General features: G+C 37.1%; 1 protein-coding gene across 3 annotated transcripts in view; it reads left to right on the forward strand.

Annotated features, from left to right (window-relative positions):
• The window catches only part of LOC106822082 (organic anion transporter 7-like), a 42,102-nt gene extending 16,830 nt beyond the window's left edge, over nucleotides 1-25,272 (forward strand). The window contains exons 3-11 of one of the 3 annotated variants that reach the window (XM_070488048.1): nucleotides 3,335-3,489; nucleotides 3,592-3,760; nucleotides 5,046-5,169; nucleotides 15,074-15,189; nucleotides 16,699-16,913; nucleotides 18,333-18,441; nucleotides 19,152-19,355; nucleotides 24,521-24,656; nucleotides 24,758-25,272. In XM_070488048.1, the coding sequence (XP_070344149.1) occupies nucleotides 3,335-3,489; nucleotides 3,592-3,760; nucleotides 5,046-5,169; nucleotides 15,074-15,189; nucleotides 16,699-16,913; nucleotides 18,333-18,441; nucleotides 19,152-19,355; nucleotides 24,521-24,629 (1,201 nt within the window). In that variant the 3' untranslated portion in view covers nucleotides 24,630-24,656; nucleotides 24,758-25,272. Of the gene's footprint in view, nucleotides 1-3,334; nucleotides 3,490-3,591; nucleotides 3,761-5,045; nucleotides 5,170-15,073; nucleotides 15,190-16,698; nucleotides 16,914-18,332; nucleotides 18,524-19,151; nucleotides 19,356-20,663; nucleotides 21,130-24,520; nucleotides 24,657-24,757 lie in introns of those variants that run through there. The other 2 variants (XR_011495138.1, XM_014827102.3) reach the window with 2 other exon arrangements.
• The last annotated feature ends 1,039 nt before the right edge of the window (nucleotides 25,273-26,311 follow it).

A 26,311-nucleotide genomic window follows, 5' to 3' on the forward strand; every position in this document is an offset into this window, starting at 1 on the left:
AAAACTAACAGAGCTCAAGGGAGAAACAAGCAACAATACAATAATAGTTGGGGAATATAATACTCCACCCTCAAAAGTGATATATCATCCAGACAAACAATCAATAAGAAAACAGAGAGTTTGAAATACACTAAGGGCCAAATGGAACTAACAGGCATATGCAGAACATTGTATCCAACAACAGCAGAATACACATTGTTCTCAAGTACACATGGAACATTTTTCTAGGATAGAACACGTGTTAGGCCACTAAACAAATCTTAGCAAATTCAGGAAGATTGAAAGGCTACCAAGTATCTTCTCTGACCTCAACAGTGAAACTAGAAATCAATAACAGGAGGAAAACTAAGAAACTCACAAATACATTTAAATTAAACAAGAGTCTCCTCAACAGCCAATGGATCAAAGAAGAAATTAAAGGGTCAGTAAACAAGTATCTTGAGAAAAATGACAAAGGAAACACAACATACCAAACCTTATGGGATGTAACAAAAGCAGTTCTAAGAGAGGAATTCATAGCAGTAAATGCTTACATTAAGAAACAAGAAAGATCTCAAATAAAAAACCTAACTCAATGACTCAAGGATATAGAAAAAGAAAAACAAAACTTAAACCTGAACTTAGCAGAAAGCAGGAAATAATAAATGAAATAGACAACAGCAAAAAGTAAAAAAAGATTAACAAAACTAAGAGTTGGTTCTTTGAAAAATAAACAAGATTGGCAAACCTTTTTCCTAACAAGGAAAAAAAGAGAGAACTCAAATCAACAGAATTATAAATGAAATAGGTAACATTACAGCTGAGGTCACAGAAATACAAAAGGCCACTATAAATAACTGTCTGCCAACAAACTGGACAGCCAAGATCAAACAGAAAAACTCCTAGAAACATACAACTTATCAAGAAGGAATCAGGAAGAAATAGAAAATCTGAACAAACCAATTACTAGTACAGAGATTGAATCAGTAATCAATCATCTCTGAACAAAGAAAAGCCCAGCATCAGACATCTGCTGGTGCATTTTACCAAACATTTAAAGAATAATTAACACTAGTCCTTCTCAAGTTCTTCCAAAAAATCAAAGAGGAAGAAACATTTCAAACTCATTTTATGAGGCCAGAATTTCCGTGATACAAAAGCCAGGAAAGGAGACTATAAGGAAAGAAAACTAGAGTGACATCAGCATCATGGCAGAGTGAGGTTTTGCCTTTCTCTCTCCTCTACATCGCAAGCAGTAGGACATCCATTGATCCACAAAGGACTCCCTGCAGAATACATCAGGATGTCCGAGAGATCCATGCATCTATACATCTGAAGGTGAATAAACTGGACCTCTACGAGGCAGTGGATCTAGGAGAGCAACCTCCTCACCCTCCAGTGGCAGTGGTGATCCGAAGTGCAGATACCCCCAGTGGTGGTGGTAGTGCCCTGACCTGAGGTTCAAAAAAGGCAATGGTACCAAAGGCCAAAGGCTGCAGGAGCAGCAAAAACACTCACGGCTTACCATTTTTCCTCTCCAGTGGTGGCAGAGGGCACACATGATCTGAGGACTCAGGAAATACAGCATCGTTGGTGGCCGAGCTCCCTCCCTCTTCCCTGGTAGTGGCAATCTGAAACGTGGATACCCCCAGCAGAAACGATGATACCCTGTGCTGAGGTTTCAAAAAGTGTACCAGTGGTGGAGACCAGAGGTTGCAGAAGCAGCAGTAGTGCTGATGGCTCAGCCCTGCCCCCTTCCCCAAACAGTGACAGGTAGTATCTGTGACCTGAGGCTTCACAAACCACAACAGAACATTTGACCCAGTCGTGACACCCCCCAACACCAGCCTTAACAGCAGCAGGTGATGTATACAAGGCTCATGGCCCCTAGCAGTGGCAGCAACACCCATGAACCCAGTGCCCAGCAGTGGTGCTGCCTGCACCCCCAGATAGCCCTGAAGCAGCAGCACAGATGGTACACGGGGCAGCAGCACGTGAGCCTGTGTAGAGCCCACAGAGAGCCAGTGGGGGAACATGAGACCCTGGTGACCCCCAGAAGCAGCAGAAGTGCTGACCCAATAAGTGATACCCAAGACTGAAGTGACACTGTAGGCAGCAAGACACCAGTGTCTGAGAGGCACAAGCAGCACAAGGAGAGCCATGGCAGAATGCCATGGCACAAGCACTGAGGAAGGAAAGTGCCAGCTCTAAAATGCAACCAAAAGAATATCAGAATCAAAGTAACCAAAGCCTTACCCAAATAAGAATGGTGTGTACTAACACCAATGCACTGGCAGAGTATCAACTCATCAAGCACCATGAAGAGCTACAGTAACATGGTAGAACAGAAAGAAAATGACAACTCTACAGAAACCAAACTTGAAGTCAAGAGGACTGTGATGTAACTGACAGAGACTTCAAAACAGCTATCATGAATAAACTCAAGGAGTACAAGAAAACACAAAAAGACAGTTAAGTGAGCTCAAGAATAAAACTAATGAATAGAAAGTGTACTTCACCAACGAGGTTGAAACTCTAAAAAAAATTTAAAAACAAATTCTCGAGGAAAGAACCCAATTAAAGCGATAAAAAATATGACAAAAATCATTGGAAATAGAGCAGGCCATAAGGAAGAGAGAGTTAGGGAGCTCAAAGATATAAATCTAGAAATGATTCAGTGGAAGAGGAGAGAGAACTAAGAATTTTAAGAAGTGAAGAAATTCTATGAGAAGCATCCAAATCAAACAGGAAAAACAACGTAAGAATAATAAGAATACACATTCTTCTCAAGTGCACATGGAATGTCATGCAGCATAGATCATTTGTCAGGTCACAAAACAACTGCTAGGGAATTTAAGAAGATTGAAAGCATATCAAGTCTCTTTTCTGACCACAATGGTATGAAACTCTATATCCATAACAGAAGGAAAACTTTCATGCTACTTTAGACTTAGACTGCAGTGCCCTAGAGTGCCAAGAACAGATGAAGATTCTCTGCATTCTAGACATTGTACCGACTTTCTATTATGCTAAATGTACCTGTTAGCACAAGGAATATTTACGTGTGTTAAAATTTGCAATATTGCAGCCTGTCTAATTTCATTTAAATTAGTGTCAAAGATGTACTGGTAACAGATTAGAAAAGAAGCTTTGTTATGTTCAGTATCTATTTACAAACAGGAAGGGTTGCTTCTGAGAAGATCTGTTGTTGATTATCTGCTGAATCTGTAAAGTCTTAAGTGCAAAGTTTCACTTGCTAAACATTCCTGAAATTTCAAAATGTGCCTACTTTTTCACACTTATTTTTATAATAGGTTGTTCCTGTTCCCTAATGTAAGCTGTATCTGTTTCTCAGGTTTGGCAGGAGGTTAATACTCAGATGGTGTTTGTTCCAGTTTGCCATTGCTGACACCTGTGCAGCCTTTGCTCCCACCTTCCTCATTTACTGCTCACTACGCTTCTTGGCTGGCTTTTCTATCACAACCATCATGTTAAATAGTACTATGCTCAGTAAGTCAACACTTTTGATCTTGTACATTTTCCAAGCCCTGACTTTGATGTTGACATTCCACCACTGTTTAAAGTCAAAATCCTGTTTGTGTTTTCTTTCAGTTGTAGAATGGACAGTACCTCGATTCCAAGCCATGGGAACAACAATGAAAACCTGTGCAAATAGCATTGGACAGATAATATCAGGAGGTCTGGCTTTTGCCATTAGAGACTGGCGCACCCTACAGCTTGTGGTTTCTCTGCCTGTATTTCTCATCTTTCTGTCTTCAAGGTATAAGCTCTCTCTTAGTCTTAGAGGATCCTGGAATGAAAGATGCATGTAATCAAGAGACATGAATTCTGTTTGGTCTCTGGTCAACACTTGAACATGTGCTCTACTTATCTGTGCAACTCTAAAAGATGAACTGACAAGGTTGCCAGATTACATCATGCACACTAAATTAAATTTGAATTTCAAGTAAACAACAAATATTTTGTAATAATATCCCAAATGTTATATGGCACATAGTTACACTGAAAATTATCACTTGTGTGAATTTTCTCTTTATCTGAGAGTTCTCTATTGTTATTTGCTAACTGGATAAAATACAGAATGTTCCATTAAATTCAAATTTTGGATTAATAACAAATAATAGTTTAGTATAACTATGTTCTATGTATTGCACAGAACATAGTTACACTAAAGAGTTATTCACTGTTTATTTGAATAAAAATATAACTAGGCACACTGTATTTTTAGTTGATAAAATTGGCACTTCTTCTGATTAAGAGGGAAGTCAATATAACTCCAAGTCTTCATTCCCAGCAGTGAAAGTGTACTGCATCATGGTGTCGTCCTCATGTTTTTCCTAGTTATCTCATAAGAGGAAGTAAATTTATATTTTCTGGTATAACAAAACAGTGGTGGGTGTTAGATTGGGGGAAAAGGCATCAGCAGGGGAGAAGAAACTGCCTTCTACCCTCTTAGGTTCTGTAGATGCTGTAAGAATTAAGCTGACAGAAGACAGATTAACAGGAGAAATGCATACAAATTTATTTATATTTTTTTGTGCACACAGGAGTCTTCAGAAGAAAAACGAAGACCTAAAGAAGTCATTAAGCCAAAAGTTATATACATTTCTACATATGAAAAAACTTTACATTTAGGGGAAGTGACAAGACAATGTGGCTTGACCTAGGGGCAGTAATTTATGGGACTATGACTAGGAAATATATGGGGAAACTAAGGGAAAATAAGAGTCATTTTAGTAAGTTTGTACAGGTCCATTTCAGTGTCAATTCCCAGTCTCTGGTGATAAGAATGTTCTTCTCTTCCTGGCAAGGAAGGTCATCTTTCTCACGGGAAATTTTATGACTTACTTTTAGGTAGAAATGGGAGAACAGAGAGCTCTTCCTGCATCTGCTGTTTTTCAAGTGCCTTCAGCTCAAATAATCAATATATCAAAGCAGCACATTTTGGGTGGCATATTTCAAAACCATTCCCATCTCTGGACAAAGGTTATGTGAAAAATGGGCAAATGAGAGTTAACCGCACCTCTTTTCTCTTCTTTGATCAGATGGCTGATGGAGTCTGCTCGGTGGCTTATTATCACCAACAAACCTGAGGATGGCTTAAAGGAACTTAGAAAAGCTGCACACAGAAATGGAAAGAAGGATGTGGGAGACACCCTAACCCTTGAGGTAAGCAGGAGGGGAGCAAGACATGACCTGACATGTATATTAGTCAGTATCCATAAAAGGAATGCACGGTAAGGTCTCAGGAGTGGGTATGGATCTTCTGACCTCACTGTCCTGGTTCTCAATGGGTGTCAACATTGTTTGGGTTAACATTAGAAAAGGAAATGCTGTTGCTGAAAGCATTGGACACACATTTTACTCAATGGAGAAAGAAAGTACTGAGTATTAACAATTATAAATTGCAGACTCACAAAGAAAAGAAGAGAGAAGGCTCAAATAAAATGAGAAAAGAAAGAGGAGAAATTACAACACATACCACAGAAATACACTGGGTTATAAGAGAAACAAGAAAAACCTATATGCTAACAAAATAAATAATCTTGAAGAAGTGGATAAATTCTTAGAATTATACAGTCTTTGAAACGGAATCAACAGAAATTTAGAATCTGAATAGACTAATCACTAGTAAGGAGATCAAAACAGTAATCAAAAACTGGCCCCCCCCCCCAAAAGAGTCAGGACTGGACAACTTCCCTGGTGAATTCTATGAAACATTCAAAGATTTTATACTGATCCTTCTTAAACTCTTCCAAAAAACTGAAGAGGACAGGACACTCCCCAACTCATTCTATGAAGCCAACATTACCCTGATACCAAAACCAGACAAAGACAACACAAAAAAAGAATTACAGGCCAATATCACTGATGAATAGATGCAAAAATACTAAAAAAAATCAAAAAAAATACAGTTAAAGGATTACACACCATTATCACGTGAGATTTATTCCAGGGATGCAAGGATACTTCAACCTCTGCAAATCAATGTGACACACCGCATTAACAAAATGAAGAATAAAACTCACATAATTGTCTCAACAGATGCAGACAAAGCATTAAATAAGGTGCAGCATCTATTTATGATAAAGACTCTGAATAAAATATGTATGAAAGGAAAATATCTCAACAGATGACATTTTTAATATTGTATAAAACTCTAAAGAATCCACCAAAAACAGTATTAGAAATAAGAAATTAATGCAGTAAAACAAGGTACAAAATCAACATACAAAAATCAGTTGTGTTTCTATAAACTAACAATGAAATTGAAAGAGAAATCAAGAATACAATTTCCTTTACAATACCAACTAAAAGAATAAAATACTTAAGAATAAATTTAACCAAGGGGTTAAAGATCTGTACCCTCGAACCTATAAAACGTTGTTCAAAGAATACAAAAAATATGGAAAAATGGTCCCTACTCATAGATTGGAAGAATTAACAGAGTTAAAATGTCCATACATCATAAGGCAATCTAAAAGATTCAATGCAATTCCTGTCAAATACCCAATGAAATTTTTCACAGAAATAGAACAAAGAACCCTAAAATTTACATGAAACAAAAAAAGACCACAAATAGCCAGGGCAATTCTGAGAAGAAAAGAACAAAGCTGGAGGCATCACAATCCCTGACTTCAAAATTAACTAGAAAGCTATATTAATGAAAAAAAACATGGTGCTGTTAGAAAAATAGACACACAGATCAATGGAGCAGAATCAAGAGCCCAGAAATAAACCCAAATCTATGGACACCTGATTTTCAACAAAGGACCTAAGACCATACAATGGAGAAAGGAAAGTTTCTTCAATAAATGGGGTGGGGAAAACTGGATAGCCACATGCAAAAGAACGACAGTTCACCATTATCTTACACCATACAAAAAATTTAACTCAAAATGCATTAAAGACTCGAATGTAGGACCTGAAACCATAAAACTTCTAAAAGAAAACAGAAGCAGTACACTCTTTGACTTCAGTTTTAGCAGTATCTTTTTGAATATCATATCTACTTAGGCAAGGGAAACAAAAGAAAAAATAAACAAATGGAACTACATCAAACCAAAAAGATTCTGCACAGCAAAGGAAACAATCAACAAAATGAAATGAAAATCTAACAATTGGGAGAAGACATTTACAAATCATATATCTGATAAGGGGGTAATATCTAAAATATATAAAGAATTCATACAACTCAACAACAAAGAAACAAACAACCCAACTAAAAGAGAAGAGGATATTTATAGACATTTTCCCAAATAAGATAACACAGATGGCCATGAGGCACCTGAGATGTTCATTATCAGTAATTATAAGGAATAGAAATCAAAACCACACTGAGATATCACCTCACGTCCATCAAAATGACTACTATTAAAAACACAAGAAATATAAAGTATTAGAGAATGTGGAGAAAAGGGAACTCTTATACACTGCTGGTGGGAATGTAAACCCATGCAGCCTCTATTGAAAACAGTATGAAGATTCCTCAAAAAGTTAAGAATACAAATCTTATATGACCCAGCTATTCCATTTCTGGGTATTTATCCAAAGAATATGAAAACACTAATCTGAAAAGATATATGCTCCCCTATATACATTGCAGCATTATTCATAAAGCCAAGATTTGGAAACTACCTAAGTGTCCATCAATGGAAGAATGGATAAAGTGTTATATATGCACAATGGAATACTACTCAGGGATAAAAAGATGAAATCTTTCCATTTGCAACAACATGGATGGACCTTGAGGGCATTATGCTAAATGAAATGTCAGATGGAAAAATACAGAAACTTTATGATTTCACTCATGTATGGAAGATAAAAACAACTACAAACACACATAGACACAGAGAATAGGTTGTTGGTTACCAGAGGGTAAGTGGGAAGAGGGGAGGGCAAAATGGGTAAAAAGGCACACGGATATGGTGATGGATGGCAGTTAGACTTTGGGTAGTGAAAACAATGTTGCCTAGACAGAAGTCAAAATATCATGATGTACACCTGAAATTTACATAACATTATAAACCAATGTAACTTCAAAAATTAATTAAAGAAAAATTATTTTTTAGAAAAACATTGTATATTGGTCTCACTCTGTATAAGAGAATGCAATAAAAGGTAATCCATTTCCTTACAATTAATGTTCTGATGGCCATTTTTAAGAGCAGTAACACCAGTAGAAGGATTAGTGACCATGCAAAATAGAGCATAAGGAAGTTCTCTAATCTGTTTATTCACCCACACACTTTATTTCATGGTATATTTAGTAAATGTCTACCTGTGGCAGGTTTTATTCTATCCCTGGAAATATGGAAGTGACCACAGCAGTCCAAATCCATGTTGTATGGAGTTTGAATTCTCCTTATTACAAGTTTTAAGAGCATGACTGAGTGGAAATGCCTCAGAGAAGTCTTTCTCTTTCTTATTTTCCATCCCAGGTACGGAAGGCAAATATTGCTGTACATCACTAGTTAAATCATTCTTTATGTCATGCACATACATAAAGTATTTATTGAAAACTTGTATTGTGCCAGGCATGGCGCTAAATCATGAATACCAAATAAAAGAGAGTCTCAGACTGCAAGGAACTTTCACATTAATATGAGATAGAAAAATGTATAGACACTTTTAAATCCAAATGTTTAAAGTGGTTAGAGAATGTAAAGAATGGTAATGGATATAAGGGGAAAAAATCTACCCTCCTTTTATTGACAAAGGAGAAGATTAGAAGTTAGCCATTCAAAAAGGAGAAATAAAACATTTCTGGAAACATGTACAATGGCACACATGATGGAAGTTCTTACAGTCCCAGAGAAAAACAGAAGTCCTTTATAAGATTTTACATAATGCTCCTGAGAATTCAGATCCCACTGAAGATGGTGGGTAGAAATCAAGGTTTCCCAGAGATAAAGTCATTACATAGAAAATGGCACTGAGGGTTCCTGATATGATGGGAAGAACATTGGCTTGTGCTTTAAAAAAAAAAAAGATGGGGGTGGACCTTGAAATTTAGGTGGACCTCTGTGGCACCTCCATACTGTGTTGCTATATGCCTAAATTATTTAAAATTCTTTGGGACCAATTAATTTCTTAGCAATTATCTTTGTTCCAAGCACTTACCTAGTATTTTGCCTACCAGACTGGTCCAATCCAGAGAAGGAAAGATTAAATATTTCAGGGCCCATGTAGATAGAAAAATAAGTGATACTAGCTGAAGTCAAGAAAAAAGATGTATGGTCAAGGTGAATGGCAGCTGACAATCACTCTATGCCAAGGGAAAGAAAGGGAGCATGGCACATGAGTAGCAGTTAAAATGTGATTTAAGCAAGGAATTCTATTCACGGATGGGTAGCTAATATGCCTTCATCTGATTGTTTTTTATTTTGTAAAGATATTCAGAAATTTGTGGTATTAGTCCTGTTTAAATCTCCATCTGATAGATTGCCAAACACACCACCTCCAGACAATTATTCCAACTTAAACCTGTTCCACTTTATGTCAATACCAATCTGCTCATTACTCCAGATCTCTGAAAGGTGGCCTTTCATTTCTCTGAATTCTCTTCATCATGGAATTTTCTCTAATGAGCTTCATGGTTGGTTTCATTTGTAGAGATTGGAAGAGATAGAGCTAATATTATTTGAATAATTAACAAATCACTAACTGCCTGAGCTGTGCTAGGTTGAATTCCATATGCACATTTGTGACCTCATATATGCTTTGGAAATCCTTGTGACAGAGATTATTTTTTTCTCTTACTGGTTCTCCTGATCCTTATTCTTTTACATTTTCTTCTTTATTTTTGAGGTATAATGGACATATAACATTATATTAGTTTCAGGTTTACAACATAACAATTCAATATTTATATATATTGCAAAATGAACAACCACAACAAGTCTAGTTAGCATTCATCACCATACACAGCTACAAAATTTATTTTTCTTGAGATAAGAACTTTTAAGATCTACTCTCTTAGCAACTTTCCCATATACAATACAGTATTATTAGCTGTAGTCACCATGCTGTATGTAACAAATCCATGATTTATTTTATACCTAGAAGTTTGCGCCTTTTGACCCCCTTCACTCATTTTGCCCACAATCCCAACCCCCACCTCTGGAAATGATCACTCTCTTCTTTGTATCTATGAACCTGGTTTTGTTTTGTTAGATTCCACATACAATGAGAACACATGGCATTTGCTGTCCCTGTCTGACTTATCTCACTTAGTATAATGTCCTCAAGGTCCATCTGTGTTCTCTCAAATGGCAAGATTTCATTTTTGTCGTTGAATAATATTCCATTGTACATATATATACACCATATTTTCTTTATCTATTCATATACCAGTGGACACTTAGGTTGTTTCCATATCTTGGTTACCGTAAATAAATCTGCAATGAACATGAGGGTGCATATATCTTTTGAAGTTAGTGTTCTCATCTTCTACACATAAATATCCAGAAGTAGAATTGCTGGATCATATGGTAGTTCTATTTTTAATTTTTTGAGGAACATCCATGCTATTTTCCATAGTGGCTGCACTAATTTACATTCCCACTAACAGTGCACAAGGGTTCCTTTTTCTCCACATCCTCACCAAATCTTGTTATTTCTTGCCTTTTTGAGGATAGCCATTCTAACAGGTGTGAGGTTATATCTCACTGTAGTTTTGATTTGCATTTCATGGATGATTAGAGATGTTGAGCACCTTTCCCTGTACCTGTTGACCCTCTGGATGTCTTCTTTGGGAAAACGTCTGTTTATATCCTCTGCCCATTTTAATTATTTTGTTTGTTTCTTGCTATGGAGTTGTATCAGTTCTGTATATATTTTGGGTATTAATTCCTTATCAGATACATGATTTACAAACATCTTCTCCCATCTGATAGGTGGCCACATCTTCTTATTCTTATTCATCTTTTTAATGACAAAGAGATTGAGGCTTAGAGATATCCTGTTACCTTCCTCAAAGTATACCTAGCATGTGGCAGAGGGATTGTATAATGCCAGGTTATAAAGTGTGGGTATAAATCATATTACACTAAGATCTCTCCTGATTTGATGCTCACATTTAATTTTAGGCATTTCATTCATGGAGGGACAACACATGCCAAGATTTTCCTGAAAGAGGCTCACCAAAGAACCAGAATAAAGGCACTCAGAAAATTACTCTCCTTCCTGAAAAAAACTGCTTTTCTAATAAGAGCAGCCAGCTGAAAAATAAGCTCAGTTGCCAGACTTTTCATGCTCATCTGGTATAAACAATGCTTTGGACTATAGTCCAAGCAATTCTTCACTTAGTCAACTTCATGATCTATATCTCTAACCTCCACACCAATTTTGATGTCCTGCAGCCAAATTGTGTCTTGTATTAAAATGTCCTTGTTACTGTAAAATTTCCCTCAGGCCCCTTTAACTCCCTAATCCACCTTTCATCCCACTTTTACACCTGTCATTGCATCTTCCTTGGCTGTATTTTCCAGTGAACAAAAGGGAAGTCAACCATCTTGTCCTCTGTTGGGGGCTTCACAATGTCTACTATTTTGTGACAATGGGATGTTTTGCTGTTGTTGTTGTTGAAGGTTTTGAGATCCACCATGCAGGAGGAGCTGAAGACAACACAGAACAACCCTTCTCTGTGTATGACTTATTCCACACACCTAACCTGCATAAAAGGACCTGTGTACTGTCCTTTATGAGGTAGGCTTCAGACAGTGCATGAAGAAAGTTAAAATAGTGGAGATGTGATGATATTTCAAAGATGCAACATGTTATAGTGAAAGATTTGAAATAAAACATGAGGAAGCCACAAAGATAATTGCTATGTTTGGGGACAGTGAGAGGGTTATGAAAAAGACTAAGATGGAACTGATTGTACCATGAGGAGTTCTGTAGTTTTTTTTTTTTTTTTTGAGGTCATATTGGCTTATAACATTGGGTAAATTTCAGGTGTACGTTATCCTATTTCAGTTGCTTTATAGACTTCATCGTGTTCATCACCAATAGTCTAGTTTTTATCCATCATGATACAATGTGCCCCTTTACCCCTTTTGCCCTTCCCCCACCCTCTTCCCTTCAGGTAACCACTAATCTGTTCTCCTTATCTATGTGTTTGGTTATCTTCCACATATTAGTGAAATCATACTGTGTTTGTCTTTGTCTCCAGGATTTAATTTACTTAGGTACATCCATGTTGTTTCTCTTTTTTTATGGTTGAGCAGTATTCCGTTGTATCTTCTTTATGTGTTCATCCATTGATGGGCACATGTGTTGCTTCCACATCCTGGCTATCATGAATAATTCTGTGATGAACATAGGGATGTGTAAACCTGTTTGACTTTTTCTTTCATGTTCTTTGAATAAATACTAAGCAGTGGGATAGCTATATAACATGGTATTTCTATTTTTAATTTTTTGAAGTGTCCCATACTTTTCAATTTCTTTGAAGAGCTTGAGAAGGATACATATTACGTCTTTAAATATTTGGTAGAATTCACCAGAGAAGATATCTTGTCCTTGACTTTTGTTTTTTGGGAGATTTTTGATTACTGTTTCAATCTCTTTTCTTATAATCCTTTGTATTTCTATGGTGTCCATTGTAATTTGTCCTCTTTCATTTTTTATTTTACTTATTTGTGTCTTCTCTCTTTTTTCTCAGTGAGTCTAGCTAAGGGTTTGTCAATTTTGTTTATCTTTTTAAAAAAGCTGCTCTTTAGTTTCATGGATTCTTTCAAGTGTTTTTTTTAGTCTCTATTTCATTTATTTCTGCTCTATTTTTATTATTTCCTTCCTTCTACTGAGTTAGGGGTTTGTTTGTTCTTTTTTTTCTAGTTATTTTAAGTACAGTTTAAGATTGATTATTTAAGATTTCTCTTGTTTTTTTGAGGTAGGCCTGTATTTCTATAAACTTCCCTTAGTACCACTTGTGCTCCATCCCATAAGTTTTGGCATATTGTGTCTTCAATTTTCATTTGTGTCCAAGTAGCTTTTTTATCTCTCCTTTGATTGCTTCATTGACCTAAGATTTGTTCAGTAGCATGTTGTTTAGTCTCCACATATTGGTAACTTTTCCAGCTTTTTTTATGTAGTTGATTTCTAGTTTCATACCATTGTAGCAGGAAAAGATGCTTGATATGATTTCAATCTTCTTAAATTTACTGAGGCTTGTTTTGTTTCCCAACATATGGTCTATCTTTGACAATATTCCAAGCGCACTTGAGAATAATGTGTATTCTGCTATTTTTAAGTGGAATGTTCTATATATACCTATTAAGTCCTTCTGGTCTAGTGTTTCATTGAAGGCCACTGTTTCCTTGTTGACTTTTTTTCCAGATGATCTAGCCACTGATGTAAGTGGGGTGTTCAGGTCCTCAACCATTATAGTGTTGCTGTCAATTTCTTCCTTAAGTCTGCTAATAGGAGCTTTATATACTTTTATGTTCCTATGTTAGGTGCATATGTATTAATAAGTGTTATGTCTTCTTGAGGAATATCTCTTATCATTATATAATCTCCATCTTTGTCTCTTGTTGTCTTTTTGCCTTGAAGTCTCTTTTCTCTAATATAAGGTTGGCTACACATGCTATCTTTTGATTACCAAAGCAAAAGATGCTTGCATTACCATCTTCCATCCCTTCTCTCTGAGCCTATGTTTGTCTCTAGAGCTGAGATGAGTGTCCTAGAGGCACCATATTGTTGAGTATTGTTTTTTACTCCATCAAGCCACTCTGTATTTTTGATTGGTTAATTTAATCCATTTACATTTAAAGTGATTATTGATATATGAAGGCTTAATACTGTCATTTTATCTTTTTTTTTCTGATTGTTCTATATTTCTATTGTTTCTTTTTCCTTGTATTTCTGTCTGCCATTTCAGTTTGTTGGCTTTCTGTCCTGCTTTTCTCTATTTATAATTTATTACTCTGCTCTGAATTATTTTTATTGTGGTTATCATTAGGTTGTATAAAAGGTCTCATAGAAGAGATAGTCCTTTTTCTGATACCTTCATCTCCATTAGCCTATGCAGGTTCTGTCCTTTTCCTCTTCTAATTCTGTTTTCTTTGTCACAAATTATTTTTCTTGTGCTGTGAGATTGTCACCAAATTGCAGTGTTTATAGTTATTTTTGATGTTTTCTTTCCATTCATCACTTATGTTTTAATTAAGTGTTGACTAACCTATTCTGATATAGAGCTAAAAATTTTTTATTCTGTCTATCTCCTTGCTCAAATCTTTGTAAATCCTTGCCCTTTTTTTATAGGTCAGAGGGCTCCCTTCATCATTTCTTATAAGTCAGATCTAGTGGTAATGAACTCCCTCAGCTTTTTAAAATTTTTTTTTTGTCTGGGAAAGCTTTTATCACTCCATCATACCTTAAGAATAATTTTTATAGATAGAGTATTCTTGCCTCATATTTTTTTGTCTTTCAGTAGTTTGAATATATCATTCCACTATCTCCTAGCCTTTGGGATTTCTGCTGAGAAATCTGCTGAAATCTTGATGGAGGTTCCTTTTGTAGCTTATTTTCTTCTCTTTGCTGCCTTTATTATTTATTCTTTGTCATTGACTTTTGACAGTTTTATTATATGCCTTTCAGAAGGTGTTTTTGCATTGAGGTAATTAAGAGTTCCATTAATTTTATGTACTTGCATGTCCAGGTTCCTCCCCACGTTTGGGAAGCTATCAGCTATTAGTTCTTTGAATAAGCTTTCTGTTCCTTTCTCTCTCTCTTCTAATTCTGGGATACCTATAATCTTTGTGTTACTTCCTCATTAAGTGAATATCTCTCCAAGAATTCCATTTTTAAAAAATTTCAGTTTTCTCTCTTCCTCCACCTGAATCATTTCTAGCTTTCTATCTTCATCATCACTAATTGTGTCCTCCATTTAGTCTGCTCTATTTTTAATGCTTTCTGCATTATTTTTAATCTCATTAATTATGTTTATCTTCCATGTTTGTATTTTCTGTCGGACAAAAAGGGAAATCTTCTATCTTGTCCTCTGTTGGAGGTTCACAATGTCTACCATTTTGTGACAACTGAACTGTTTGCTGTTATTGTTGTGAAGGTTTTGACATCCACTATGCAGGAGGAGTTGGAGGCAGCACGGACCAAACATACAGTGTGTGACTTGTTCCGCACACCCAACCTGCGTAAAAGGATCTGTTTACTGTCCTTCGTGAGGTAGGCTTCAGATAGTGGATGAGGGATGTTAAAATAGTGGAGACAAGATTCTATGTTTTATTTTAGGAGACACAACATGCTTAAGTATAGATTTGAGATAAAATGTGAGAAAGACACAAAGATAATTGTTACGCTTATAGTTAGAGAAAGGGTTAATGAAAGAGTGACATGAACCTATTTGTATCATGAAAAGTTTTTTTATCATATCTTTCTACTAGGCTCATCACTGGAGATGATGCTGAGAACTTCAATCACGGTACAGATTTTAGCTTAGGATTCTTCACTGATTTGTTTTCATTTTATTTGAAGTAAAATTACAAACAGAAAAGCACTCAAATATATGCAACTCAATGAATATTTATATATGTAAATATGTAAGCATCACAGTGATCAGGATATAGAAAAAAACCCTAAAACTCTAAAAGAACCCCCATGTATCTCCAGAAAAACACTCTTCACACCCCCCAAAAACTTGGCAATAATTATAATCTCCTTTAACATAATATTATTTTATAGTAATTTAAAAATCATTAACGTTCAAGGAAATTCTGTTTAAAATGTACCCAAAGCTTGTTTTAATCATGTGTGGTAAGACACACACTCCAGAATGATTGTCATAAAGAAAGTTTATATTCACAGATCCCTAGAAAGAAGAGGCATGAAACAGCCTACAGGGCCATTCAGAGAGGCACCAGGGTGAATTAGAAGGCAAAAGAGAGGGCCGGCCTGGTGGCACAGTGGTTAATTTTGCATGTTCCATTTCGGTGCCCTGGAGTTCGCCAGTTCGGATCCTGAGTGCAGACATGGCACTGCTGGGCACACCATACTGTGGTAGGTGTCCCACATAAAAAGTAGAGGAAGATGGGCATGGATGTTAGCTCAGGGCCAGTCTTCCTCAGGAAAAACAGGAGGATTGGCAGCAGTTAGCTCAAGGCTAATTTTCCTCAAAAAAAAAAGAAGTCAAAAGAGAGAAGAAAAGAAAGAGCATGGCCAACAGCCTTTATTGTGTGTGTGTGGTTTTTTTTTTTTTTGTCAGAAGGAATGGGAAAAGAAGGTAAGTATTCTGATTAAGCTTAGGATTGGAAAGTTTAAATAATTTTAGTGGACTCTAGGCTGTAGTGATGGTCCATTGTTGTCCAGTACCTGGTCCTGGGTTGATTTAGGTTGGGGGCATATTGACTTGGTGTGCGTTTGATAAAGGAGATAGTTGGGGGTGTGGGCTCCAGTTTGGAGACTTGTAAATCAAAGGTACACTCACAAGGGAGTAATTAACTATGTCGAGGAATTATCAAGCCCTGGAAAAGGCAGACTCCTCAAGATCAAGGATCTAAAGACCAGAGTATCAAAAATATAGGAAATAAGAAGACATAATCAATATAAATCTTCTACAAATCAGACCATGTCTTCTCACATGACACCAACCCCTGGCTTCTTGGCTCAGTATTATCATTTGTAAGACAGAGAATCTAAACCTGATGGCATTTGTTTTTTCTCTTCATTTAACCATAGATTTGCAACCTTCATTCCTTTTTATGGCCTGAGTCTCCACCTCCAGCACTTGGGGAAAAATATTTTCCTGTTCCAGGTGCTTTTTGGTGTAGTCACACTTCCAAGCAATTATGTTGCCCTTTTGGCACTGAATCACCTGGGCCGTAGAGTAAGCCAGATGCTTTTCCTATTCCTGCTGGGAATCTCCATTCTGGCCATCATATTTGTGCCCCAAGGTAAGAAGCCCACATAGTGGGAAATGGCTTCTCTCCATTGCTCATGGATTCTAGGGGGTCACACCTACCTGAAACCAGAAGGAAAAGGAGAATTGTATTCTAAAGATTCCCTGAAATCAATATGGGGGGTTAGTACTGCTTCTGCCATGAAGTTTTCAGAAAAAGAACCAAAGATGAGTAAAGGTCAGCTCAGAAATATGGTTGTCTTCATCGGATTCCAGAGGTATCTGGAAACTGATGCCATCTATTACTGACAGTTTTCTAGGACAGCGATTAATCACTTAGCTTTGGCCAATCACACTTTATATAGCAAGCATAGAGTGTCTAGACCTTGTCATTATATCCCATGTGAGGACACAATACTGTCACTTCCTCTTCTGGGCTTTAGCTTATTACTGCAGATTAAGTGACAATTTATTCTCTGATCTCTACGTATCCACTCACGTGTCTCATATCAGGTCTCCATAATAGCAACGCTGGTTTAGGGGCATCATATTGACCTCAAGAAAGCAAAATATACTTATATTCAGTCAGAGAAGTGTACAGAAGGAACAAGGCACTAAGAAGTTAAGAGTCTCTCTCAGAACCTATTTCACTAAATTGAATGATCATATGTAACATATAGGGGAAACTGGGTGGCCACCATGCTTCACCTAACTCCCAGCATATGTATGTGTTTTACAAGATCCTGGATTGGTGGGCTTTACTCTTCATCTTTAATGTCAGCAATAATGCAAGTTTGCAACCTTACAACAAAGTTCACTCCAACGCTGTAAGGTTTCTAATGAAATTTTTTGGAAAGAGTGAGGACAAGTCAGGGATAGAAAACCCTCTAAAATTTCCCTTCAGTGGTTGCCAAAGTCCAGCTTTTTTCCTAATAAATGTCCTTATACTTGAATATTGAAACATTCCAGATCAAGCTACTCTCCTGCTCTCCCATCAACATAGAAGTCTTGTTTTTAATTTTTTTATTACTCTCTTTCCATTACTAGCCTCTTGTCAATATTGTGCAAACTCATAGGTTTAAAACTGTCAAATGGATGAGTCATATACCGCTCCATAATCTCTCACATGGCAGCCCTGCATTCTGTGTGAAGGGCAAAGGAGACACAGAACAGAATTAACTCAAGAGAGCACCTGCGGGACTCACCTTCCCCTCTTCATTTCTGGCAAAGCTCAGATATGCAATGGGAGAAGATGAAATAACTCAATCATTTTATTCTCCATAAGCCATAATATGTTGATGGTCACATTTCTCATCTGATTAGACACTGCACATTTTCCGACTCTGTGTAGTTTCTGTACAATATATTTTATCCTTGCAAACACCTCCAATATGGTCTGCTTCATTTGTAATTTGAGAGATGTTGATTTCTTCAGCTCCAATTTCTGGAGTCTCACTGGTCTTCCTCTCTCCAGAAATGCAGACCCCGCGTGTGTTTTTGGCATCTTTGGGAATAGGAGTTTCTTCTGCCGCTATCACCAGTGCACTTGCCCATGGAAATGAACTAATCCCCACTGTAATCAGGTACAAAGTTCATGGACGCTCACTCAGGATCAAAACAGATCTTTTGTAGATAACGTACAGCTATTGGGAGAAGCAAACTAAGGTAGGGAAGTTATCAAAAAAATTAATTATAATAGTAATAATAATAAAAATTATAGCCAAATTTTATTAAAAACTGACTTTTTGCGAGGCACTAAGTCCTTTAATGTTTCTTCCCCTATAATCTCCTGAAACTCACCAAGTATAAATGCTATGGATAAGAGTATTTTTTTATTGATCAAATCTGTCCTAATGCACATGTGAACTTGAAAAAAAATGGGGCCACCCCAATGGCACAGTGGTTATGTTCACACATTCTGCTTCAGTGGCCTGGGGTTTATCAGTTCAGATCCTGGATGTGGACCTATGCACTGTTTGTCAAGCCATGCTGTGGTAGGCATCCCATGTAAAATAGAGGAAGATGGGCCCAGATGTTAGCTCAGGGCCAATCTTCCTCAGCAAAAAGAGGAGGACTGGCAGCAGATGTTAGGTCAGGAATAATCTTCCTCAAAAAAAATTTTTTTTAATTGATAGCTAATAAGAGAGAAAATGTTCAAAACAAGAGTATGTCATCAATCTCCATTTCTAAACACACTGATGTGCTATCTCTCGTAAGCAAAGCAAAATAATAAATCACAAATTACAGTTGCAGATTTTGACCAGTTTTTTTGTATTATTGTTTGCACCCCAAGAGCAATAGGTTTAGGAATCATCGGAATTGCTGGTAATATTGGGGCAGCCCTGGCTCCCCTCTTGATGATCCTAGTGGTGTATTCCCCTCGCCTTCCCTGGATCATCTATGGAGTATTTCCCATCCTCGCTGGACTTGTTGTCCGACTCCTTCCTGAAACCAGGGATCAGCCCCTGCCTGACTCTATCCAGGACGTGGAAAATGAGTGAGTAAACCCTCTATCTGTCCCTTAGGGTTGCTGTGTATTATAAGTCTGTGATGAAGGGGACAACACAAGAATCAAGGTCATTTTTCCCAGAGGAAGTTTTAGACCCAGACTATTTCCACGTGGTCAGTGCCTTTGCTTTAGCTACAGACTCATCTTTCTACCACAGCAGCCTCAGATTCCCACAAACCTACACAGATCAAACAGATCTGCTCTCCCTAGCCTGAACCAGTAGGTTTAATGGTGAAGCAGCCAAAATTACGTGCCCTAGTATGACATACAGAGCCCTGAAGATATTTTGCAAGCATGCACAGATCCAAACACAGGATTGTCATCCCCTTGGCCCTGGAAGCCCTCAGCCCAGGGAGGGCAGATAAGCTTTCTGAGACTGTTGGTTCCTGTAGGCCTGTATAATCTGATTCTGATTCTCTAGAGAAACAGAACTAATAGGATGCGTATATATAGAGCAAGACAGATTTATTTTAAAGAATTGGCTCACGAGATTGTGGGAGATCACAAGTCCGAAATACACAAGCAGACAGCAGCCTGGAGACTCAGGGAAGAGTTGAAGGAAGTGCTCATCAGACTGAAGGCAAATCTGGAAGCAGAATTCCTTCTTCCTCTGGGGGAACTATCATTTTCCCTAAGGCCTGCAGCTGATTGAAGGAGGCCCTGCACATTGTGGAGTGTAACATGATTTACTCAATGTCTACTAATTTAAATACTAATAACACCTCAATAGAACCTTCACAGAAAAATCTAGACTAGTGTTTCACCAAACATCTGGGCACTCTGGCCTAGCCAAATTGACGTATAAGATTAACCACCACAAGGCCTGAGGACTGCCCTGGCCACTGAATAATCGGAGGGAGGTCAGGGATAGGACAAGAGCCCCTTCCACAGATGATGTTTCTCAAGGAAAGGAGTCCTGTTGTGCAATCTGTGAGATTCAGACTGTCTCAATTTCACTGAGAAGGAAAGTGTTGAGAAGAGAGATTTTAAAGTGATGAAGAATGGGGAAAGATTCTCAAACTTTTCTGTACTTCTTTGCCTTTTCTAAAACCCCTTTGTCCAATGCCATGATGTCTAGGGGTGAGAGTACAAACTGTCAAAGCTGACTTTCCAGATCCTGCCCTGGGAGCTGGTTCTTATTCTTCACAAGATTTACTCAAAACCTTTGGGAAAGGTTCATGGGTTTAGTGAAGCCATTGGCGAAGGATAAGCTTGACCTAAAGAATGCAGTACATACACGCTTATTCCATGTCTTTTCATTTTTTGTGTTTGTTGGTTTCATTGTATTTTTACCAGGAGAAAAAGCTGGAGAAAAGCAAAGCAGGAAGATATTTCCATGAAAGTGACACCATTTTAAGGAATTGCAAGAGCTACCTAACTGCTGATTCAAGAGCAAGATAAAGGGGGAAAATGAGATAATTCCTCATAAGGGAAAATATGTAAAATTAATAAATAAAAGTATACAACAAAAATGGTTTTTTTCCCATTGCAGTATTAAATTACTAAGTATAACATACTTATAAATATCATAATAAGAAATGTGAATAAAAATAATATTTTAAAAGAACTTAGAATGTTAATATAATTTTAGATAGCCAGCTTGTTTCTGGATGAGAAATTTGATTAGAACTCAAAAGGGCAATTCTTCCCTGAATTAATTGCTAGAATAGTTGATGTAGTAATTACAATGAAAAACTACATACTTTTGGAAGATTTGAAAAATGGTTACAAATTTATCTAGATACTAAATATAAGGTAATTCAAAAAAAAGAAAATCACGACGTGAGGGGAGTCTGGCTAGCGTGTGGGATAGCAAATGTTCACCTTTATTATAAGTGAAATAGTCAAATAGTAATAGCAGATGCATTTACATACCTAAGGAATTCCAGACACAGATCACAGTAAATGCAACACTTAATATGTAATATTGGCATCATAAATCACAGGGTAAAAAGAAGGATTATCCAACAAATAGCATAAATAACTATTTAAAAATAAATGACTATAATGTGACCTCTTAACCTAAACTAAAAAATTATACTTTAATAAAATGTTAAATGAAATTGAAAAACTCTAATATTCATTAGAAAGCATGCCTACAATATCTTGGGTTAAGTAGGTTTTGAACAGTAACACAAAAGCCAGAAATTTAAAGACAAGTATATTTGAATACTACTCATTTGAAGCCTCTGTGGGGCAAAACCCTAACAACTTATCAGAAAAAACTAGAAAAATATTCATCAAAGTGATAAAAACAGGTAACTTTTAGTGGTGGACTTCTAAGGGATTGTTACTTTCTCCTTTGTAACTTTATTCAAAGTTTAAATGAAGAACATGTAAAATTTCAAAGTATTATATCATGTCAAAAATGAAAGAGCAAATGACAACATAAATAGTTTTTAAAATGTACTTTTACTATGTAGAATTATCGTAATATCTATCCAAAAAGATAATAGATAATTCCATATAAAATGAGTAAAAGGCAGCAGATATCATTTTCAAGAGAAAAAAAGAATCATGGGCAATCAATTTATGAAAATATGTACAAACCTACTGGAATTAAACAATAGAAACTAAAATGAAAGATCAACTTATAATGTGATCACTGTCAAGGCTGGTGAGAATATAGTTAAATAGAAACTCTTTGATTGATGGTGAAACTATAAAATAATACATGATAGAGAGATGCTAAAAACACATATTGGCATCATTATTAAGAGATTTGAAACAAATTTTCATTAATTTAGCAGCCATTTTTGAGCATGTAGTAACTACCAGGTGTGATAAGCATCTGAATGTGAAAAGAAAAAATAGGCATAAAATAGATGTAATGGGTATGTATGTTAATACACAAGTGCAGGTAGGGTCTCACATTTTAAATTTCTACGAGTCAAAATAACTTTAAGTTCCCATTTCCTTCTGGTTGGCAGTAAATCACAGGTCAGTTGTTTGGAGATTATTGCCACAATCCTTCTCTACCAAAAATGTCTAGATCACACAGGCACATGCAATGCCAAAGTGATGGAGTGACAACAAGAGAGGGTAGCTATGGGTTATCAGTTATCTGTTCAAGGAAATTACCAGGCTAATACTAGCCCTCTACACACTTGACTCCTACAACTTCCCATTCAGCCCATGAGGTGTTGGAATCTCAGGCTTCCACTCTGATTGTTCGGCTCCCTAAGCAGCCACTCTGTCTGGGTCTTCTGCTTCCCTGGGGCACTACCATGGGTCAGGACTGGGCCTTTCTCCCCATAACCTACAGACTCTCCACAGATTTCACACCTTCCCAATCACTCAACTTCCTTCCTCTTCTTTCATTACCTCTTCCAGAAACCCTCTAGTTATCCTATGAACTTTAGATTTTGAAAACAAAGTCAATCAAGATTCTTCTGCTTTTCACTTCCAAAATACCGTCTGAGAGACAAGGGAGTGCAAAAATTACAAACTACAGAATTTGAGAAAGACACGTAAGGAATTCCAGGGAAATCATCCTTAATGAATATTATTGGCTTCTCCAGCCACATTCTTCCTCTTAATGAAATGTTTGTGATCCTATCATAACAAGGACCAGATAGAACCTATTGTTGTTCATCTTGAAGGATGGTGCTCGGTCCATAGATTCTGGCGTGTCTGGGGGAGAGTGTCCCACAGTTCTTCATAGTCCTTTGATGTTGCAAACCAGTAACTTTGCTCCACAAGATGGTCAGTGATGCAGGGATTGAAAAAGAGTGATGTAAGAAGTGACATCAGGGACGATGGAAGAGTAAGAAGCACCAGGAAAACATCTTTTTATGTGGACAACAAAAACAATGGCAGAAAGTATCTGGTTAACTATTTTAGAAATATGAAGTCTAATCAAAGCTTGCAGCTCCCAGGTGAAGGCTTGGCTGATAAATTGTGATTAATTTCAGTCAATTTCAACCATTACCACATTAGTGGCTACCATTCACACACACTCATCCCTGTAGTGGGTAGCCATGCTCATGTTTCTGGAGCAGGTTGTGGGAGCCACGGCGGGCAAAAAGGACCTTGTCATTCAAACATCAAGGATCTGTGTTCTGATTGCTGTTTCTGATGACAGAGGCGCTTACGTAGAGGTGTGTGACCATTGCTGACTTGATGAGCAGTGCATAGGTCTGCACCTGGGATCCAAACCCCTGAACCCTGGGCTGCTGAAGCAGAGAGCACAAACTTAACCACTAAGCCACCAGTCTGGTCCCTGTATGATATATTTTAAAGTTGCTAACAGAGTAGATCCAAAAAGTTCTCACAACAAAGAAAAAAATATTTTTTATTTTTGTATCTATTTGAGATGATGGCTGTTATCTAAATTTATTTTGTTGATCATTTCACAGTGTATGTAAGTCAAGTCTTTATGCTGTACATCATAAACCTATACAGTGCTATATGTGAATTATATCTCAATAAAACTGGAAAATAATATATACACCAAATATTGAAATACCTAAATACATTAAGCACTTGCTAACAGATATGAAGGGAGAAATAGACAACAATACAATAGTAGTAGGGGACAGAGATATACGGAACATTCCATCTAACAGCAGCAGAATTCATATTCTTTCTAAGTGCACATGGAATATTCTCTAGCATAGATCATATGCTAGGTCACAAAAAACTCTGAAAATTTAAGAAGATTGAAATAATATAAAGTATCTTTTCTGACCACAACGGTGTGAAGCTAGAAATCAATAATAGGACGAAATCTTTCACATAACTTCAGCCTTAGCCTGCATGGTCCTAGAACCCCAAGAACAAAGTTAGATCCACTGCATTCTAGACACTATACAGACTTCCTTCTCTGCTAAATGCATCAGTTAGTACAGGGAATATTTATGATGTGTTAAATCTTCCAATACTGCAGCCTGTCTTATTTCATTTGAATTGGTGTCAAAGATCTACTGGCAGCAAATTAGAGAAGGAGCTTTGTTACACTAAGAATCTATTTACTAACAGAGAGAGTTGCTTCTGAGAACATCTATTGTTGATTATCTGTTGATTTTGCAAGGTTTTAAGTGCAAAGTTTCACTTGTGAAAACATTCCCTAAATTTCAAAATGTGTCCTTTTTCACTCTTACTTTTACAATATGTTGTTTTGTTCCCTGGTCTAACCTGTACCTGTTTTTCAGGTTTGGGAGGAAGTTAATCCTCAGGTCATGTTTGCTCCAGTTTGCCATTGCTGACACCTGTGCCTCTTTGACTGCTCACTGTGCTTCTTGGATGGCCTTTCTGTTGTGAACATCATGGTAAACAGTGCTATGCTCAGTAAGTCAATACTTTTGATCTTGTACATTTTCCAAGGCCTTATTTGATGTTGATATTCCACCATAGTTTAAAGCCAAAATCCTGTTTGTGTTTTCTTTCAGTTGTAGAACGGACAACACTCAGATTCCAAGCCATGGGAATGACCCTGACAGACTGTGTCAATAGTATTGGGCAGATCATATTAGGACGTCTAGATTTTGCCATTCGATACTGTGAGCCCTCCCGCTGGTGGTTTCTATATTTGCCATCTTTCTGCCTTCAAGCTATAAGCTATATTTCAGTCTTTGAGGATCCTGACATGAAAGATGCACGGAATGAGGACACATGAATTCTGTTACATCCTTGGTCAACAATTGAGCATTGTTTTACTAATCTGTGTCTATTGAGAAGCTGAACAGACAGTGTTGCCAGATAACCTCATAGACACTAAATTAAATTCGAATTTTGGATAAAAGACACATGTTTTAATATCCTAATATCCTAAATATTATATAGCAAATAGTTACTGTGAACATTATTTATTGTTTGAATGGAATTTCTATTTACCTGAGAGTTCTGTATTTTACGTGCTAACTGGATAAGATGCAGAATGTCCCATTAAATTCAAATTTTGGATAAATAACAAAAATATTTTAGCATATCACAAATATTGCATGGAACATAGTTATACTAAAGAGTGATTCACTGTTTATTTGACTACAGATTTAACTAGGCACACTGAATTTTCAGTTGCAAAAATTGGCACTTCCCCTGAATAAAGGGGGAGCCAATAAGACTCCAAGTCTGTACTTCCAAGAGTGAAAGTGTACTGCATTAAGTTGTCATCCTAATATTTTCCTAGTAATAGTACAAGAGGAAGTAAATCTATGTTTTCTGGTATAACTGAACAGTGGTGGGTGTTAGATTGAGAGGAGAAAGGCATCTGCAGGGGAGAAAAAAACCTCCTTCTACCCTCTTAGGTTCTGTGGATGGCCTAAGAATTAAGCTGACTGGAGACAGATTAACAGGAGAAATGTATACAAATTTAATCATACAACATATTTCAATCCTGACACTATCCACCTAGAGTTAGCATCAGATCCCGCAAGTTAAGGGCTCATGCCCACAGGACTACTTCTCCCAATGTCAGATGCCACTTCCAAGCCCAGATTGTTCCCTGTGCTTCTGACCAAGTGGCTATAGATTGGAGGTTCCAGTGACCCCCTCTTTGGCTTCTATTAATTTGCTTGAGTGGCTCACAGAACTTGGGGAAACATTTAATTACATTTGCCTGTTTGTTAAAGGATATGATAAAGGATACAAATGAACAGCCAGGTGAAGAGATACATAGGGTGAGGTATGGGAGGGTTCTGAAGCCAGGTGCTTCTGTCCCTGTGGAGTTGATGTGTATAACCCTTGTGATATGGATTTGGATCCCAACCTGCAAACTCATTCAATGTAATTTTTTTTTGGTTTTTATGGAAGTTTCATTACATAGGCAGGATGATTAAATCATTAGTCATTGACAATTGATTCAACCTCAAGCCCCTCTCTTCTCCCTCGGGGCCAGGAGGGTGGGACTGAAAGTTCTAACCCCCCAATCACATGGTTAGTCCTCCTAGCAACCAACCCCCATCCTTAGGTACAGTCCAAATGTCACGTCATTAACACAACAA

This window comes from Equus asinus, chromosome 17 (genome assembly GCF_041296235.1).
Source record: "Equus asinus isolate D_3611 breed Donkey chromosome 17, EquAss-T2T_v2, whole genome shotgun sequence".
In the NCBI taxonomy this organism is placed as follows: Eukaryota; Metazoa; Chordata; class Mammalia; order Perissodactyla; family Equidae; genus Equus; species Equus asinus.